Genomic DNA, 20,707 nt, shown 5'->3' on the forward strand with positions numbered 1-20,707 from the left:
GATGAAGGAAAAAATGGAGACACATCAAAAACATGGCAACAAGAAAAGAAAGGTAAGTTATGTTATTATTTACCTGTATATTTTGAAATAATACATCTATATATATAAATATAATAATGTGTGTAAAATTATATTTTTAATTCTATCCATCCATCTGAAACATTCTTAATGTTTTTTTAAAAATTATTCTAGAAAATGATAAGATTTTGACATTTAGCTCAAATAAAAATACATTTATACTCCAGTTCAACTTGGGGGGGAAAAATGAACATTTAAGAAAAGGTGGGGAAACAGGCACCATTGGGACATCCAGTCAAACATCTGGTAGACGTTTCTACTCATAATGATTACAATCTTATTTTTATTTGTAACCTTTGCTGCTTTCTACAACTTAATTATTCCCCGATGAGAGAAAGTTTCCAGTGAATTTTACACATTATGGTTTTTTTGAATGCTGATGGAGCAACTATTGTATCCATGACTAAGTTGCTCAAAGTCCATTACGTTGTTTGATCGTCTCCAGTAATGTCACGTGAGTTGGTACGATTAGAAGAGTCTCACACTGCCAAAGAAACACGAGGACACCTGCAGCCAATTCTTCATCGTTGCTGCAGACTGGAGACTCCATTCATTCATTCATTCATCATTAAGTCTGTGTCAGTCTTTGTTGTGGTTGTGATACAGTTAATACATGAGTGGTATTTAAAAGGAAAGACAGTGCACAGAATAAAACATCTGAAGAAGCTGTTCACTGTCAGTGAGTGAGATTTATGATAAATCACTTGACTAATAGAAAGACAGAAGTTACCTTTCTTAAAAAAAGTTTTTGTCACTTAAGATGTGATTAAACTCAATTGTAAAATCCAGAAACCCACAAAAAATGTATGAAAAGTTTCAAAAAATAAAAAAAGCGGCATCATCAGCTCTCCCATCTCTCCAGGATGGGCAGGAAAGGCAAGTCGGTGCTGCCCAGGTAGGTCCTGCCTCGGTGCTGGAAGACGTCACTGATCGCCCACGTCAGACGGCCTTCAGGGTCGTGAAGAGTTCCCACGATCTCACCGTCCAATCCCAGCTCCAGGACCAGAGCGTAACGCGGCAGCAGGATGTTGTACCAGCTAAGCGGGATCACCTACAACCACAAACAGTTAATAGTTTAACACAGTATGTTGTGCATATATGGTACATTTGACAATAAAGATGACTATGACTATCTAACACTAACTCTCCTGAATGAATTAAATGTAGTCCTACTCAGGGTTTCTACCACGATTCTGAATGAGAGTGAATGACCTTAGAGACCAAAGCCAGCATTGTGGTCCTTTAAATTTTACTCGTCATTTTAGCGTTGTCCAGGGATTTAGATCTTTAGTGGTCGAGTCACGTCATTGCTGCAAGCATGTCTAAAAGTTTTTCCATCAGTGTTACCTTATTGGACCTTCCCAGAGTTCACTTGGAGTTCAGACCCATTTTGTGACAGAGCTGCAGTGAGGTCAGATGAGGTTTGTGCGTTTGTGATCTGTCTTGTCAGATTTCACACGGTCTTGTCTCACTGCAGCTTGGAACAAAGCCTGTTCTCTCCAGACGATGCACAAAAGAATTTAATCATGTGGTGATGTGCAGACGCATATTGGAAAGTAGATTGGATTAACAGCCTTTCACATGATCGCTCTGATATCATGTAATTACATTGAATAATCTCTGCTAAAAGGAGATCAACTAAAAAATTGCTAGGATGGAAAACATTTTCCCGCTTTCTTTAATGTTGTCAAAATGTCTCTACTTATCAATGAAATCAATATTATATCTATATGGTGCAGATGCCTTTACTACTTTTTAACCTACTATTGTTGTATTAACGACTTAAATCTACTGTCCCATGTATGGCTGGGAATATTAACCATTTATCCTCCTCAAATGTATAATAATAATGTGAATGCCAATTAGTCATGATGCAAATTTCTACCACTTGAAATTCCGCGATGTACCATAATCATTATATATTCACAGAAGTTTCTGAAGCAGGGTTGCAGACAACCTTTTCATTTATTCAGCTATTCATTCTTCTGATTTATGTTTATCTGAGATGTACAACACACTGACCTTGGCCAGGAAGCGCTTCACAGCCGGGTACGGGGCAATCATGTCCAAGAACGGAGGCATTATCTTCCGAAACCGGGTTGTTGTTATGCCAACCAGGAATGTCCCGTGGTCGCTGAGCCGGATGTTGTCAGGGTAGCCGATCATGTTGTCCATGACAATCTCCTTCGTTCCAGCCTTCGGGCCCGTTAGCCAGTATCTGGGGGAAGACCAACTCACTGAACGTCTGCAGGGGAAGCTGGTGTCCGTCCCATTGTGTGTTTGCGTACCTCAGAATGCGACCGATGCTAGTCTCTGCCAGCAGCAGGAAGTGTTCGTCAGGTGACAGGACGATCCCGTTGGGCATATAGAGAGAGTCGAGTAGGACCTTCACACGGCCTGACGCCGGGTCGTAAGAGAGAAGACGACCAAGGCTGTTCAGCTCAATAACCTGAGACATCAGTTCATCTAGGTTATCTTACATTTTTATCTAGTTTATTTTAGCTTCCTTCATTTTATCTAGATTTAAGTTGTCTTAGCATTGTTTTGCTGATTGTTTTAAATCCATCAGTCAAAGTTACACACAACTAATCCAGAGACTACACATTAACTACTCATTAGAAGACAAATGGTCTCATCAGGAAATGAGTGAACTCTTAAGTTTGTCTTTTCTGACTGGATAAATGGTTAACTAGACTGTTTCCTGGGGGCTGCGGTTGCTAAGTGATGCTGAAAAAAGCCAGCTTTGCTTGCAGCCACATGCCTGTTACTTACTTTACCTACCCTCTTTTGATTTATTTTAGAAGACCATCTAGTTCAAATATAAAGTATGCATGTGGAAGGTCTCTAAAGATTACTGATTCTGAACTGGTTGATCTCTGCTCACCTCCAGTTTGACATGTCTGCGCCCCCAGCGACTGGACGAGTCTGTGAAATAAATGATCCCAGTTTTGGAGGAAATCTCAAGGCCGTTCAGGAAGGCAAACGGGACGCCATCAGCACCTGCAAAGCAAAGGAAAGGAGAGTATTAGTAGCTATAGTAGTTTATCTGAATCTACGTCATCAAAATCTACATCTAGTTCACTAGACCTGGTACTTCTTTTTCATTTCTTTGTTCACTTTTCATATTATCCCAGTTTCCTTCTCCAGGTTACAGTGGGTGTGTATTTCCCTGAATGTTTAGTCTGAGTGGGTCACATCATGTCAGAGAGAAGAGGAGCTGTAAATTAGCGTAAAAATATTCCCCCTCTCGCTGTAATGTTCTTTATTTGAAAACGTTTTTTTAAACTTTATGAATTTCAGCATACTTTACCCTGTGAGTTTGCCAGGAGAAGTGTTTTCTCTCCAGTTTTGGGGTCGACGCTGTGCAGCCCAAAGTAAGAGTCACAAACAATCAGCTGACCGTGACGATCCAGACGAACGCCGTGAGGACGACCACAGACGGGCTCGTAGTCTGTACTGCTGCCTGCACACACAACGCATTCTCTAACTTGTGATGACGGCAATTTTTATTTAAATTTTTCACTTCCTTGCCTGGAATATCTCTGATTCCTATCCAAAGAACAAGGCAGATTAATACTTTTATTTCAACTGCAGTTCTTTTATTTTGGTCAAACCATTTTCTGAATAAAGGTAAGGCAATAAAGGCTTGCTTTAGTGTTTTATGTAAAATTATCTTTTTCCTGAATACAATAGAACTACATAAAACTTTGCTTGTGGTACTCAAATCATTAAAAGATTTGAAAAAGGTGTCGTTAATGTCTCATTCCTGTGATTTTCTGGAAATCATGAACAAATTTATTCAAGTTACTAACTCAAGCTCATGGAATCATGCATCTACTCATGCAAGAGGGGCTAGCATGCTAAGCTATATAATATATAATGTTATATAATGTTATATATAATGCTATATAATGTTACAGATTTTCACAAATAACTGAATCTCGACTGGTCGCTAGTCTCTCTTCTGTGAGTGGACGCGTTTTCCCTCTGCATAAGAAAGCAATTAATTTGTCATTCATTTGTTGTTCTTCAGCCGCCTTTCCAAAGTGTGACTTACGGGTGGCTACTGGTGAGAGGTGGGGTACACCCTGGATGTGTCGCCAGTGCATCGCAGATTAATTAATCGTGACAGAGAATAAATTACAAACCACATTCTGGTAAATTTTGTCCCATCTGTGTGATGAAGGTCAGGCTGTCATCTGGACCGATCCTCCACAGCTTCCCATCCACTGTTCCTGTGTACACGTTACCTGAAAAGCACACATACAGCAGCCTCCATACAGCTGTTTGAAACTACGTTTGAAATCAGCACTGTCTCCTGAGACCTTCAGGAACAACAAAGGGTGACATACATTGTATCAAACACAGGAAAAGGTTAAAGGTTAAATCCCTGAAGTGCTTAATGAGAGTCTGACTCGGTCGTCAGATTGTCTCTTAAAACCCAGCAAACTCACCCTCCTTGTCAGCAGTGAAGGATTCTGGTCCGTGAAGTTTCCCAGAAAACAGCCAGCGGCCCTTCTGCAGGCGGGTGTTGACAGCCAGCGGCCCCTCAAGTACCGGCGGAGGCCCCGTTAGTCTGGAGGAACAGATCTCACCATTGCAGTTATCAGCAGTAAAATGAAACATTTGTTAAACTGAAATCCTTTCAGTGTCAGATGTAGTTTATTTTGATTATTAACGTATGCAGGCCATTAATTTCCCTACAGGGTTCAGTAAAGTTCATTAAAATTGAAAAAAAAAATTCAAATTAATCATAACTTCACTATCAATCACTTCAACAACAACACTGACATTGAGTCCATGCAGGACATATGATATGAAATGAAGTCAAACACACACTACAACTTCTGTATTGTTTGATACAGCCTTGCCTTCCATGATGTAGATTCAGCACACATTTTTTAAGACAATTTGATCGCTGAAATGTGTTTTGGCGAAATATTACTATTACTATTACTTGTTTGTGTGTGTGTGTGTGTGTGTGTGTGTGTGTGTGTGTGTGTGTGTGTGTGTGTGTGTTTGTGTGTGTGTCTGTGTGTGTGTGTATGTGCTTACACATGTGGTTTAGGGTCTATGGGTGAAGGCAGCAGGTAAACTCCAACAGCCACAGCAAGCAAAACCACTAAAAAGAATCTCTTACCAAACCTGAAGAAGAACAAGAACAAGAAGAACAAGTAGTCATCATAGCAGTAAAATCTTGTTGTTAATTAAGTGAACGTTTGTGATCTAACATTAGAATGCAAAAATTATATAATAATAATAATAATAATAATAATAATAATAAATATTAATAATATGATAATAATGATCATTATTATTGTATATTTCTTATCTTAACATTTATAGTTGATCCTGTTCTTTTAAATTGTGCATTTAGATATATTTTCTGTGTAAATAAGAATTTTTAATGCAATTTATGCGAATCAACATGGACTACTGTTGTAGTTGTTCTTTAAAATCATTAACGATCCTGTAAGTCTTTGGTCAATAGACTTACAGGAAAGCTGCAAAGTGAAAAGATTCCAATGCATCTACTTAGCAGTTAGTATTTCAACATTTTCATGTCACACATGGTGACGTGAACTTTGACATGTACATGTTGTGTCACACGGGGTCTACAATGTGTTCCACTGATCACTGCACACAGCTGTGTCAGCGGAAACAGAACTGTATTCACTGCATGTGTGCTGGTTTCCATGAACTAAGAAAGAATTCCTCTGGAGATTCTGGAGTTTCTTTGTTTTTGTTTTTTTTCCTATCTGAGATACAGGATTGACACATGATGACATCTGATGGCGTCTGACTATCTGAGAGGAATGAAAGCGTGACTCTTCTTCACAGGAAAGACAAGAGGCAAAGGGAGCGTTTCTTCAACAATTTAATCTGCCTCATGATAAACTGTTATCAAAATCTGATAATCTGCAACAATTCAAGACGTTTGGTGAGAACATGAGTGATCTGTGAGATATGCTGTAACCTCAGTGGAGCCCTCCCAATGTCTGGCTGCTCTTACAGTAACAGCAACATCTGACATGGGTGGATGTGTTTAATTTAAATAATTAACTATAATTATTAGTCATCGTTCAAAAAATTCACTAAGGGCGTGTCTGTATTGAATTTAAAAAACAACAAAAACAAAAAAAGCAGACATAAGGCATGAATTAAAACACATTTTTATGTGTTGTCAGTCTTCATATTATGTGTTGAAATGAACGTGTTCATAAAGATTGGGATGTCAAATACTGATCTTCGTATGAAGTCGTTTCAGTTTTGTGCAGCACATTGCAAACACACATCAGATGTGACGGGCATCACCTGCTACATAATATAATTAATAAGTTAAACTAGAAGAAAGTAACCATGTAAGTATACAGTTTGTTTAACAAAAGTTGCTTTAATTAAAATAGCCTTTATCACTCATTCAGCAATTGAACAGATTTCTGAATAGAGATTATCGACGCAGAAGTTATCGTTCTGCTTCTGACGTTCGCAGACGTAAAAACGTAAAACACTCAAATTGTTGCATTTTACTACGTAGAGTTTAAGATGACAACGGCGTCAGACTTACATCGTTCAGCTCAGCGTCGCTTCTGCTCGTCCAGCAAGTCCAAGCACTGAAGAGTGGGCGCGATACGCGGACCAGCGTGGAAGAAGACGTGCCGGCACTACCTAAACATCCGGTCACGATTTTCAAAATAAGGGTGTAATGGCACGATTTCCGGTCTGTTGTTGACGCGTTAGTTATAATTACAGTTCATTTTGGACTTAGTTGGAAATGCATATGATCTGATGTAAACAATGAGTATTACAACAGCACATCCATCTATAGATGTCATAATAGTATCTCACGGCCGAAGGTTAACTTCCTGAGCTGTGCACACCGAGACATTGATACGTCGCATACTGTTATCACTGATATGAACATTTATCTGCAACATCAAAACAGCATTACAATCAGGTCTTTGTGTCTCCTCGTCTTTTAAATTGACTTTTCAGATTCTATTGATATCATATCTATTCTTATGTTTTTTTCTACAGCTTTCGTAAACATGAACTGTGTTTTGTTGTCGAAAGCTTTTACTTTGTATGCAGCGTCAACAGTGTCACTCCCGCTGCTTTACATATGAGTGCGTTTACTGTGTGAGTGTGAGGTAGAACGGGCCATTCCTCCCCCTCTAAGGGAATTTAAACTGGGGTCAAGCAGAGGGCAGCAGGAGGAGGACTTCATTTCCTCCATGCAGCCAAAATACTGACAAAACTCAGAAATGTTCCAGTAAAATAAATATCACTTTCAATTGTGAATAAACATGGATAATAAAAGAGATTCAATTTATTTAAACAAATTTTGTTTAAAAAAAAGTTAAGATAATACATAACCGATGATTTAGGAGGTGTAAATGTTTCCTATCGTCAGGTTATGTTAGCTGTTATGCTAAACTAGTAGTCTTCTGATCCCAGCCATGGGATTATTTCCTCATTATTTCCCAATGTAGCATCATTCCTGCAAAATCAGTCACAAAACCTCAAGAACACACAGACAACACTTGACTGTTTTAAGTTCACCTTTAATAGATGCAGCCCACCTTGCATGAGGAAAGGTCACATTTGGTAACGACTCAAAGAGAAACCACAAAATACAGACAAAAATCAAGAAATGGTGATGTCTGATAAAATATCGGATAAAATCCTCCAAGTCACCAGTGATCGTTTTACTGTTTGTAGTTCCTCGTTCGGCTGCCATCAAATTTTGATATGCTGAGATCAAAATTCATTCATTGTTTGATTGTGAAACAAAATTTATTTTTGATTTGCAACTCAGGCACACATTTAAAGCCAGTGTTCTATTTATTGAATGTAGACCCACAACATTTGTGTTTCTATGTTCTTGTGAGACTAGTGATGAATCCAGATAATCTGTCCCCACATACAAGAACAGAACGACAGGAAAAGTTACCAATAAAATGACAGGAGGGGCATTCACAGATCTTTGGCATTAAACAGGACAGTGTCTTGATCATACTGGAGACAGGTGACACAAGACATTTTAAATGATAAGACAGTTCATTCAGGAACAAGATCATCTCCATTCAGTGGCAGCTCTGGAATTTTAAATCATATCAGATATTCCCATGACATGTGTTTGTTCCCATTTTAAAGAATACTGTTTGAAACTTCTCCTTTAGGCCTAGATGGATGAGGACAATGTTAAATTCAGTGTAACATGAACAAAAGCTTCAGAGTAGAGATGCGTTGAGACCATTAGAATTTACTTTGAACTCCTACAATTTATTACCTAAAATTGTGTTTTAAAAGAACATAAGTAAATATTCTTGAAACAAATACAAGTAAAAATGAGACTTTTTCTAAATGTATGAATTTGTAAAATTGTGTTCTCCTTGAACCTTGAAGCAGTTATGAACTGGCGGACATTTTTATTCAATTTAATTGATCTTCATGTATAAAACTACTGGTACGTCTGTTTAATATGAAAACCAGGCGTTCATTTACTGTCTGATGGTAGAATAAATTAAAACCCCTTTATAGTAAATAAAACTAAACCATATAATTTTTACTACCGTTGAGATTTTTTTTGCTCCAGGCAACAATACAAAAACTAAAATTAATTTACACGGATCCAAGATGGAAATATTTTGAGATTTTTTTTGTGAAACTGCCATCGCCAACAGTAAGAATGAACAAAAGTCTTTTATGGCTCCAGTTCTGTTTGAAAAGCCTTAGAAGAAAATCTCTGAATTCACAACAACGATCATATCATAACTCTATGCACTACTGGACCAGTAGATTTTCACTATAAATTAATTAATCAGCATGTCCAATTTTTTTTTACCAGCACCTTACAGCATAAACAGGAGTGCTTGGTAACCACGTTGAAGCCAAAGCTTTTTGTCAAAATCCTGTCTGATCTATAGTTTTATGGTACTGCGTGCCTCAACGTCGAAAAAGCTTCAGCAGAGTGTACAATTACCTTATATGGATACAAAAATGTGAACACCAACACATAGAAAGGTCAAGATCCATCACAACGTTTCACAGTCTACAGCTAATTTAGAGCAAACCATCATACGGAAGCTCAACGAGACAAAAAATTAAATTCGCTTAAAATGAACTGAATTCTGTCACAATGTATTTCCATTTATAAAAAAATAAACCAATTATGAGAGTAGCTTAAAAGACTTTAAATTTCAGATTATATTGTATTAGACGTTAAGATTAAGTAAAGATTATGATGGCAACAATTTGCAGATAAATAAAAGAAAAACAAAAAAGAAAAACCTGTCTTCCCTGAATTCAAAGTTAAAGTGCCCTAAAAAATAAATTGAAACAACTGGTCTGCAATGATGTGGTTTAACTACTAATGTTTTATCAAATATAAAAACGACAACGCGTGTTTTTGATACATCAACTGGTTCCATGCAGATGTTTGTATAATTTAAAATTACATCATACAGATGCAGCAAAAAAAACCTAAGTAGTTTGAATTTATACCTGGCTGAATTCCTAATTTACGAGGTCGATTACTGATCTTTAAAATAACCAATAAAGTTTCACAAGTTACAAAAAGAATACAATATTTTAGCTTTTCCAGTTTTAATATGTTGACATTGCTTTTTAATAAGTTCTTTCATTTAAATTTTCTGTTTAAATTTGTCCCCTGAAAATAAATGTTTAAAGTTTTAACACTTGCATAACATGAGAAATATTTAGTGGCTCAACAATCAAAGTACGCTTGATCATGAAATCAGGCGTACTCTGAATGGGGCCAAGAAAGAGGAATAAACATGGTAACATTTGTTTTAAACATGGTAACATTTGTTTTTACAGGTCAAGTTCTAAAATCACTGGATTCAACATTCTCCATTGAACAACTCCACCCCTTAAGAATGCCCATGTTTCAACTTCACGCTGCAAATTTCTCAAAAAAAAAAACTAAACAAACAAAGCAATAACAAGACAAAAATGAACAGAATTAAGCTCCTTGGCTATGCTAAAACAGTCCAGATGACATCACTGTGGCATCACTAGGATTATTCTTTTTTTTGTTCTCACAGGTTACCTGAATATCATGAATAAAAATGTTGGTGTGTCAATCATAACATCAAAAAAGGAATTCTTTTACTTGTAAAAATTCAAATACTTAAGGCGTGTTCCAAAGTTTTAACCCAGTGTTTGATAGTAGAATAAACTAGGGTTAAACCCCTTTTAAATAAAACTCTCAACTACATATATGTCTTTCCCTTCAGTGAAAAGAGTTCTCTAATATGTTTTTTGCTCCAGGCAACACCACAAAAATATCTTTGGTTATATCAAAAGAATTATAAAATAAATTTACATATAGCTTTGACACAGGAATGAGAGAATAGTTGCAGTATTTGACCACTAGATGGGGTAATTGTACAAGGTGATTTCTACAGAATAGTATACAGTACCTGAAGCTTGACAATGAAGCATCATTTTAAACAACAAACACTTTGCATTCTCTATTTTGTTGTATGTAGGAAACGGCTGCTTCTGAAAAGCTAAGATAATCCCACAAAACTATATTAAGCCTTTTTGGTGTCTAAGCCATAAATAATAAATTACATGTACCAAAGAAGGCCCTGCATATTTTTAAGGCAACTTGCAAATCCAAGCTTAGTCAGGAAGAATTTCTCTAACCCAACTGTACAAAAAGGCTTTTCATTTTCTGCTACTCTCTTCTGCTAACACAACTTTCCATCCATTGCTTCATCCCTTTCTCTGTTCTATTATTCTTCCTGATTTGCAACATTTTTGCTCTTTCATCCACCAGAAAAAAAAAAAAGCTGAAACCCAGGTTGATAAGGCGATCAAGGTTGAATGTTTCTTGAGATAAAGAGTGTGAAAACACATTTTGCATGAATGCTTGCAGACATACAGGAGAACAAAACAATGCCTCCATTCTCTGGATCTATCACACCTTAAAAACTTCCTTTTGCTTCCTCTCAGCTGTGAATTATAGGAGCTCTCATAAATAAAAACACAAAAACTTTGTCAGGCTGCTTTTTTCTGACAATATTTACCACTTGCTTTTTCTCTGTCTATTACAAAAACCAAACCTATCTTCTATGTTTTTCTTCCTGCACCCAGCTAAGGTTTCTTTCCAACTTCCTCTAAACTGCTCAGTCGACTTCCAGAAACTGGACTAACCTCCCCACTCAATTGAGGACAGGGGTCAAGTCTATACGAGGTACATCAGTCCATGTTCCATCAAACTCAGCTGGCGGAGCAAAAATACAAACAAATACAACCACTTCATTATCATCCTCACTCCTTGAGACAACACCAAACTTATCACTGCACTCACAACCTTTCATTTGACTTTGTTTTCCCTCACTGCACCTCCAACACATTCAGGCTGAACTTTAAGGAGGCTGAAGTGTGCCAAAAATGATAAAAGATTTAAAATCAATTACAATAAATAAAAACACAGATGAGACTTAAGTAAAACCATATATATATTGAATACTACTTATTTTACTTAGATATTTGTTACAAGAAACTAAAGGAAGATAATTTAACAATACAGACTAAAAATATTGTCTAATTATGAATGGATGGGTGCAAGAAAAATTAGGGATAAAAGGATTCTTAGAAGAAAACCTTCCATAAACAAATTTATGTAGTTGCTTTTGTATATTTGTGAAGTAAGTTTTTTTGAAAATGTTGTTGAAATTACAATTTTTGTACTCATGAATGTGTCAGCACACTAAATGAAAACTGTTAAAGTTGTAGCAAAGATACCCTATTATAGAATGAAAACATTAATGGCACACTTGAGACTCCATACATCATTCAGCCTTCTTGTTCCCATCAATAACATTTCTGAACTATAAGGATTAATAAAGCAAAATGCAAAAACATCTCTTTCTAACTTCCGGGGTATATTTTTGAACTTTATAGGTACTCCTGTTGTGTAGTCGTAGGATCCTCGCCGTTTACTTACTCCTAGTAATGGTCTGTATAAACTATTCTCTGTCTCTGTGTCAACTAGATTGGTGCTCTGCCTCTGCAGAACTAAATAAAATAAGACTTCTTGTTTGGAAGGGAAAAAAAGGTAAAAGCCTCCACCCATTTAAATAAAGAAAAAATATGTACAGACCTTTGAAACTAATTAAATAAAAATAACTCTACATATGGCCTTGAATCTTTCACAGGATTAAAAAGAATAAACATGGAAGAGGAATCTGATAAACTGCATAAATTACGAGACTCCAGGAGAGACAGAAGAGAGGGATGACAAGCAGAGGGAGAGGAGGATTGAATATGGCACAGCGAACTGAATCTTTGGTGTGAGCCGACCGCTGGCAGCAGGTTGAACGAAGAGTCCCAGCTTTGTCCTTTCATTCCTCCGATTTAGTTCATTCCATTTCTTAAAATCATCCCTCTTCCTGTCTGTATCATCCCCTCTTCCAGGCGTTGGATCCTCTCTTCTCATTTCTTGTTCACATCATGTTCTTTCCATCAGAATTTACACTAGTTTTTCTCCCTGGAGAAGGAAAAGTCTCTTCCTCAGTTGGAGGGAGCAGCAGTCCCGTTCTGTGGAGGTTGATCCTTTAGCAAGGCCCTCTGACCTCCCTCAGCGCCTCGTGCAGTCTCTGGCGATAGGCCTCGTAGCGGCGAATCACCGCCTGCCTCTGTTCACACTCTTCCTTGTCAAGGATCCGCAGGAAGTTACGCAGCTCGGGGATGGTGAATGCATCCCACTAGAAAGAGGTGACAACACTCATCATGCATGCAGCACATTTTATTTTGGTTGTTTTAGTTTTGTTTTTTTCTTTTGGTTGATGGACATTTAACAGTGGTTGTGATCCTACCTTTTTCATTCCATCACTTTTTAATAATGTTGATTCATTGTAAATAAATTCTGACAATAATAATTCATTATAATTATAGCGATAAAGAAAAGAGAAAATGAAGGATGAAAGGAAAGAATATGAAGATGAGTTTTTGGAGGATTATCTGGTCAATGGGGACAAAGATGAGCGGAAAAGGATAATGGAAAAGAAAAAACATGAAAAATGAAAAAGGTGACAGAGATGGGAATAAAGAGCAAAGATCAACAGAAGAATCATAACTGAAGGAAAATAACAAATAATCTATAGTCAGGGTTGTTGTGATATCTCACATAAAACCAATGAATAATGTCTGAAGTAGATTTATTTATTGTCTGTCATCTTGATTTGCCGTTTTTAGAATTGTTTGACAGACAAAATTAATAGATGGAAATTTATGACACAGGAAATAGTAGGTCCACTCTATAGCTTTTTGTTATTTTAACTTCATAACTCAAAGTTTTTCTTTACCAACAGAGGTAAGTCTCCTTCAAAAAAACTTTAGGAGAAACCAAAGATGAAAGGAAGGAAAGATCAAGGGAGACAACAAGGAGCAGAAAGAGAGAAAAACACAAGATTAGGATAAGGATGATAACTAGCAGGGTGAATATGAGGAGGAAGTGGAGGATAAGATCCCAGGATAAGAGGAGGGTGAATCATAGGGATGGAGGTAGAGGAGGTGTTACCATCACTTCTCCCGTCTGCTGTTCTCTCAGTACAAAGCTGAGTGTGTCGGTGTCGGGTCCCGCCAGCAGACGAAGAAACAGAGGCTGCTCGTCATTCGCCAGCTTACACACGTATACTGCAGGACGGACACACACACACACGGTTAGTACAGTTTCTATGTTCCTTCTAGCCACATATATGGAGGTACCACTGTGTGTGTGTGTGTGTGTGTGTGTGTGTGTGTGTGTGTGTGTGTGTGTGTGTGTGTGTGTGTGTGTGTGTGTGTGTGTATAAACAAGGATGGCAGAAGATGAAGAAGATGGGTGTGGCGAATCAACAACCACAGTAATTTAGAGAGAGACAGACAGAAAGACAGAGAAAGAGAGAGTGAACAAGCGAAAGTGAGACAGAGAGAGTGAAAGAGACAAGTTTTCTCAAATAGTCTATAATTTTCAACAACAAAAAAATCAGACACACAAGTTTTCTCTCATCCATTCTGAGCTGCATTCAGAACTGGGCTTAGAGAATAATGACGAAACAGGATTCTGTAGTCAGTCAGCCAGACAATAAGAACTGTTAGAGTTCCTTTCTATTGTAAAGAAAAACATTGTCTAATTTGCCACCAAATATCCTGAGATGTGCACATGTTGTTGATGATGATAACACACAACATTTAAGGCGCTGTTCTGTATTAATACTCAATGGAGTATGTGCGCACACACACACAGTTCGACAGCAGAAGGTGGACCATCACCGGTGCACTACTGTGTACTGACATCACGCAGCAGTTTGTCTCCATATGAAGTCTTCATGTCTGCCATCGGGCTTGCGTCTAGACACAGACTTTTATTAGAAGGCTGCATCTCGCTTTATGTCTCCAGTAATGAGGTACAACCAGACTTGTGGCTAACATTTATCCCCCTTCACAGGGAGAAAAAAAAAACACCCACATTTCTTTAAACATTTGGAGACAAAATGTTTCACAAACTTCAAACAAGTAGCACAAATTCACTGAGGTCAAGTCATGTTTGAGAGTCAGAGGCTCATAAACTCCATTTTTCTCCTCTCCTTGGAGACGCTAGATAAACTAAAAGATAATATGATACACCCCACGAGCACACAGCAGCTGTCAGAGTGTGTGTGTGTGTGTGTGTGTGTGTGTGTGTATGTGTGTGCGTGCGTGCATGTGCATGTGCATGTGTATTTGCTGGGGGGGTATTCCAAGTGAGCCGTTCAAAGTGGGGACAGCTCTGTCTGTGGCATCAGGGTGAGGCAATCAGAAATACACTCTCACACCCTTCACACATACACACAAACACACACAGATCATCACTATGTCAGCAGCGCAGCATCTGATACTAAGTTCGGCATGTGTGGCATGAAACCTCTCGCCCCATCGCCCTCTCCAACACACACACACACACACACACACACACACACACACACAGTCTTACCCTGCTCCTCTCTGTGGTAGCGTTTGTAAAGGGCGTATTTGGCCGGGTTGTCTGCAACCATGAACTTGTTCAGCAGGGCGACGATGACCTGAACACACACACACAAAAATAGACCTCATGAAACCAGTGAACCTGAGAAAGAAGCAGGTCAACTCTGAAGCAGGATCACAACTTCGAACATCTTCAATTTGCACTCTTTCACCATCTGTTTTACAACATCTTCAGTGATTTGATATTTTTATATTACTGTTCCATTTACACTACCTGAAAATATGAAGGGGGATGATCAGATATAAATACGAATCAATTACATTATCAGTAATGCATCAGGTTGAGAATCCATTAATTGTCAGTTCAAATAATCATGCATGCAGTCATACTGTTAAAGCTTTTCTTTGTCTTACGTGACACCTTTACATTTCTATAGTGTTTGACAGGTGCAATAAAACAATATTTCATCTAGTTGGTTGAGCAGACGCCTGCCAGCTAATCAGAGCAAGTGTTTTCTCTAGCTGTAATGCCGTCAGTCATTGTGGATTAGTCACCAACCACAGAACAAAAGTCCCTGAACTCAACAAAGTTCCATAAACTTGAAAATTAATTATCGGCTTCTGTTGAACCGGGAGCTCCTGTCATCCAACACCAATTATGTTCTGTTGACGCGAGGGTGTGTGTGTGTGTGTGTGTGTGTGTGTGTGTGTGTGTCAGCCACCTGTTTGACTGTGTTATTGGAGCTGATGTGGAGGGTGTTGGTGACTCCTCTGGGCAGATAGAAGGCCTCTTCTACGACGACTCCTCCCGCTGCTCTCTGACCGCCGCGCAGCGTCATCGGCCTCCTCAAATCCATCTGGACCTTGATGAAACCAGTATACACACCAGAGGCATTCTGGGAAGTAAGCAGACAAAGAGTGTGTTGAAATACTGTTCATGGTTTAGAGAAGGCATGCAGTCCATACATTCACTATTGTGGAATAGTGAGCCTTCACTATTACTGGTCTGGTGTGCCGCTCCGCCTCCAACATGCCGATGTCAGACATGTCGTTCCCTTAATTTTCTCCAATCTTTTCTGCCCTTTTAACAGAGGGGGCTAAACAAAGGACTGGCCAGTCGGGGCTAGTTGGGAAAAAGGCATCATAGCTATTTCTAAAAAATAAAAAAAAATCCCAGACCTGAACCCAATAAAAAATCTTTGGAGATGAAAGTCTGTTTTACCCAGTAACAGCCCCAAAACCTGAAGGTTCTGGCGAAGATCTGTGTGGAGGAATGGGCCATAATTCCTGCTGTAAAACTGGTAAAGATGTACAGGAAATATGATGATCTCTGTCATGGCAAACAAAGTTTTTTTTGTACCAAATCACACTCAACATTCATTTTTCAGATGTATCAGACACTTAAGTCATGCAATAAAATGGAAATTAATACCTAAAATCATGCAATGTGATCTTCTGGACTTTTTAGATTCTGCGTCTCACAGTTGAAGTGTACCTTTGATTAAAAAAATTACAGATATCTACATCCTTTGTGAGTTGGAAAACCTTTAGAATAGGCAGCATATTAAATACTTGTTCTCCCTACTGTGTGTCCTGACAGCTGAGATAGAAGTATCCTGGAATTGAATGTAAAATCAGGTGATAAAGTTAACAATGAAGAAACCCAGTGACGCACAAAAGTCAGCCAAGTGTAACCAAAATGGATGAATGGCAAATTGATTAAGAGTGCGTGCTACATGATCCCTTCACAAAAGATCCCAGTTCAACCAATAATACCAACGTGTCCAGATGGGCCAGACAGGAGAGAGCATCATAATCTCATTACTCCATGTGGTGCCTGGAGGACGGTGTGTTCATGAGACGGGGGAGTGGACAGAAATGACCAGGATGGACAGGAGTCAGAATAACAAGGAGAAACTAGTCTTTAAACATCCAATAAATCTAATCAATAAATAAATTAATCAACCTTACCTGGAACCTCCAAGTTTAGATTTCCCCCCATCGGTCAGTTAAGTTTGAAACTATATTTATCCTCTGCTCTCAGCTGTAGCTGGGATCAGTTTGCCGTTTGGACCTGACTTTAGAGCTCTGAGTCAGTTTGCAGTGATTGTTCTGTTGTGAAATCTATGCTAAAGCATAGCATTCAAGCAAGGGTGATAACTTTTGTTCAGTACAATCTTAAATATTGATTTAATCTCACCCTCTGCTTGTCTTGGAGGCTGACCTCTCTTGAGGATTGCTTGATTGTATTTAGCTTTTGAATAAACTACTGATATTTCTGATTCTCAATGTCTGTGCTTGCTTCCCCTTTTTTTTGCTGCCACAGTGCTGATCAAGAACATTTTCATTTTTACCTTAACGTTCCACTTTTTTCTTCTGAAAACTCCCCACCTGTGTTACAGGATTACCTCTACATAACTCCTTTTTCACTGCATTGAACACTTATAGTGTCTCGTAGTTTTAAAACAACTTCAGAGATCTGTCAAGCTGCCAAGGAAAACATTGTGGGGGGAACAATAGCAGGAACAACTCCACACCACTCTGATGTTATTGCCGAGGAATGCTGGGAGCAGGAGGACGGCAGCGTGGAAATATCAGCACACCTCAGACGTGGAGATTCAGAGCCCGCAGGATTCTGCATGTTTCAAATGTGTTATTAAGACTGTGTTATGTTGTGACTGTGTCAACATCACAGTGCTTTAACTTAAGTGTCAGTTTTTACTTTTATTTATCACTTCTGTGCATTTTATATATGTTATTCAAGTTTCAATCTGTGTGTCAAATATTCAGTTTAAACTTTTTTTCTTCACATATTTGCTTTTGCTTTGTATTACACGTGTAACCCTTGGGGCGAGCTTTGTGATACTTTAATAAACTTTGACTGGACTACCTCTGGCAGACGTCATATGGCTGTTTAATGAAATTGGCAGCAGCACAAAGAATCTCTGATTGAGACAATACAGGTTCCAAAAGAGAAACCAGCCTGAAGACAAATATGTGCCACAGACTCAGCAAGTGTATAGGTGTGTTTGTGTGTCTGTGTCTGTGTGCGTGTGTGTGCGTGTGCTCCACTCACGAGTGTCATTTTGAGGTGGTCTTTGGTCACAGAGTTGTACAGCTCGATCTTCTGCCTGATTTCCTCCCGGCTGAATACCGTCCGCAGCTCTCTCTCCTTCTCCACATCCTAATGAGGACAGAGAGGGAATTGAAGGAAATGAGACATGATAGCTCCTAAAAACAACACAACCTCTGTTTGGTCAGCAGCAGCAGGAAAACAAAGATGAGGAGTTCCTCCCTGCAGCACATGACACTAAACATCAAGTGGAGAATCACGTCTGCATCCTTCATTCTAAATCAAATCACGTATTCTTTCTGTAACTTTCCGTAGAGCTTTCTCCACACTGACTTATACTTTAATAGTTCTTTAAGTATTCAAGGTCTTTCAAGGAATAGAATCCCAAATATCTACACTTCAATAAGGAACTGTAACATTTGTGATGTTTAATGTTTAACAGTGAATATCTATGATCAGACAGCATGCAGGAACTATTCTTTTTATCAAACTACACCAGATGGTCATGCTTCTAGTCATGGATGAGAGGCTCAAGTTAATGACATTAGTGATGTCCTCCTCGGCTGATCCATGACTATATACACACTTTGGTCTGCTGTGTGATACAGGGAGAGGATATTATCTAATTGACAGTCCTCACAGCAAAGTCTGTGGATTATCTTTAGTAACTGAAATGATTTTTGGATAGAGACGGTGCTGCTGAGTAATTGTTCATGCTTTAAGCTTTCAAGCGATGTGACATTTCCCAACGACCAGCAAAAGACAACAAGAACCAAGGCAGTCACAGACTGCAACACCCCACGACATCCCTGAACTCAAAATTTTACCCTGACCTACTTGCATAGGTCAAAGATAAAAGCTAGTGCTCTGACCTACTGTCATAGATCAAAGTTGATCTATGGTCTTACTCACACTGGCCTTCTCCCATATCTTTCTATCTTATCCGGTTCCTGAGTGTACAAAAGTGAAAATTTGACGTTGACCTAGTTTTGTCAAGGTCAAGGTCATCATCTCATTTTCATCACCGCTGTGAAAAAACATTTCCGATTAGTCAATTCTGTGTGACTGACTGATGTAATTTTAGACAAATTATGCACAGGTCCTGCAGGGCAGAGCATGCTGGTCAAACACAGAATGACCAAAGATGTCATCAAAAGTCACAAATGACTGCTTAAGCAAACAGGAGGTTGTTTTGACTCGAATTTTGATACAGAAAGGATTCAAACAGGTTGTGATGTGGGTACAAAGTCTGTATGTTGACCGTATGTGAGGACAGCCAGCAGCTGCTGTTTATGTATAAATAGCTGGAGAAGGTGTGGTAGGCCGGAAGGTCAAGACTGAGGTCAGCTGATAGAGAAAGTTCTAGTCAAACACCACACACACTGTTTAATGCTGTATTTCAAGCACAGAGTGACGGAAAAAACATAAGAAGCTGTCATTTTACACAACAACCTTGAAACAACCAATGGCTGTCAAGGTTTTCCTTTCCTTTATCTCTCGGTATAATGTAAAAATATTTTCTTGCTTTGTAATGAGAAAAACTAAAGATGCTTCTTTGGATTCTGTGAAATGATGTTTGCCAATTCTGAGCCATTAAATGAGTAAATATTTACTGTACATACAGTCGTTTTCTGGTGTTGCAGTAACCTTAAGCTGTTTTAATGCTTTAATTGTTACTGGTTGTATTGCTTATAATGAACAACTGCAGGCAAATGTAAAATCTCAGTTTTATTTTATCCAGTTTAGCAGAACAAAACCTCACTTATACAATGAATTAAACAAAACATCAAAACACAGCACTTTGTACTTCCTGTTTATTGACTTTTTATCAGCATCTAGTCATTCTCTCCTTCAACCAGATCATTATTACCAGCCTTTGAAAATCCACTATTGATCAGCCAGAAGTTTAAAGACATAAACCAACAAAGTCTGAAAGTCTGTCCATGTGAAAGTTGCACATTCACCACTTCAAAGCCACAAACAACCAGAGTCAGACGTATAAAACAGAATGCAAACACACTGAAGTCTGTCCTGGTGTTTTCTGTCTTCTGTGTGTCTGTGAGTGCCGATACAGTCAGTTTGATTCCCCAGTGTAGTGTGTGTGCTTACATGGGCATAGTGCAGCCCTCCACTCCATCTATTAAAAACCACATACACATAGTGCAGAATCCAGAGAGGCTTTGAAGGCACACACACCCTTATATGGAAAACACACACTTCTCAAGGAAAGACAAGGTGCCAATACAGCATGTGCAAACACAGCACACACACATACAGCACACACACACGCTTTTTGAGCCTCTAACGTTGTCACGTCCACTGATCTATTGCTCACAGAGGATTAGGAGTACAAAGCAGACCAACACACACACGCACGCACGCACGCACGCACGCACGCACACACACACACACACACACACACACACACACACACACACACACACACACACACACACACCTTTTGTGAACTGTTGACAGGTATTAAGTACACAACTTGTTTCCCCTTTTCTTCTCCTTTCTTTTGTCTTTTCTCATTAAGTCGTATCTTTTTGTCATCCTGACAGTCAGACATGC

At 38.7% G+C, this 20,707-nt stretch overlaps 2 protein-coding genes and 1 long non-coding RNA gene across 4 annotated transcripts in view; 1 reads left to right on the top strand and 2 right to left on the bottom strand.

Annotated features, from left to right (window-relative positions):
* Nucleotides 1-211: 211 nt before the first annotated feature.
* Nucleotides 212-6,722, bottom strand: zgc:194209 (uncharacterized protein LOC570908 homolog). The gene is made up of 9 exons (XM_068307115.1): nucleotides 6,647-6,722; nucleotides 5,134-5,223; nucleotides 4,533-4,654; nucleotides 4,227-4,328; nucleotides 3,389-3,541; nucleotides 2,963-3,078; nucleotides 2,367-2,527; nucleotides 2,101-2,296; nucleotides 212-1,129 (listed from the first exon to the last, which is right to left on the bottom strand). Coding segments are annotated over exons 1-9 (1,152 nt in total). The 5' UTR covers nucleotides 6,649-6,722; the 3' UTR covers nucleotides 212-919.
* Nucleotides 6,723-7,627: 905 nt separating this feature from the next.
* rassf3 (Ras association domain family member 3) overlaps nucleotides 7,628-20,707 on the bottom strand; it is a 58,922-nt gene continuing 45,842 nt past the window's right edge. Inside the window, exons 3-7 of the mRNA XM_068306759.1 lie at nucleotides 18,137-18,244; nucleotides 15,783-15,956; nucleotides 15,071-15,158; nucleotides 13,637-13,752; nucleotides 7,628-12,821 (exon numbers count right to left, since the gene is read on the bottom strand). Of these exons, the coding sequence (XP_068162860.1) occupies nucleotides 12,672-12,821; nucleotides 13,637-13,752; nucleotides 15,071-15,158; nucleotides 15,783-15,956; nucleotides 18,137-18,244 (636 nt within the window). The 3' untranslated portion in view covers nucleotides 7,628-12,671. The remainder of the gene's footprint in view (nucleotides 12,822-13,636; nucleotides 13,753-15,070; nucleotides 15,159-15,782; nucleotides 15,957-18,136; nucleotides 18,245-20,707) is intronic.
* Nucleotides 13,652-17,941, top strand: LOC137589188 (uncharacterized). 2 transcript variants are annotated; one of them, XR_011034155.1, is made up of 3 exons: nucleotides 13,652-13,778; nucleotides 15,779-15,963; nucleotides 17,463-17,941. It is a non-coding gene; the product is annotated as an uncharacterized lncRNA (long non-coding RNA). The 2 variants fall into 2 exon arrangements; XR_011034156.1 differs by lacking the exon at nucleotides 17,463-17,941 and adding an exon at nucleotides 16,152-17,445.

Source organism: Antennarius striatus, chromosome 22 (genome assembly GCF_040054535.1).
Source record: "Antennarius striatus isolate MH-2024 chromosome 22, ASM4005453v1, whole genome shotgun sequence".
NCBI classification, from domain to species: Eukaryota; Metazoa; Chordata; class Actinopteri; order Lophiiformes; family Antennariidae; genus Antennarius; species Antennarius striatus.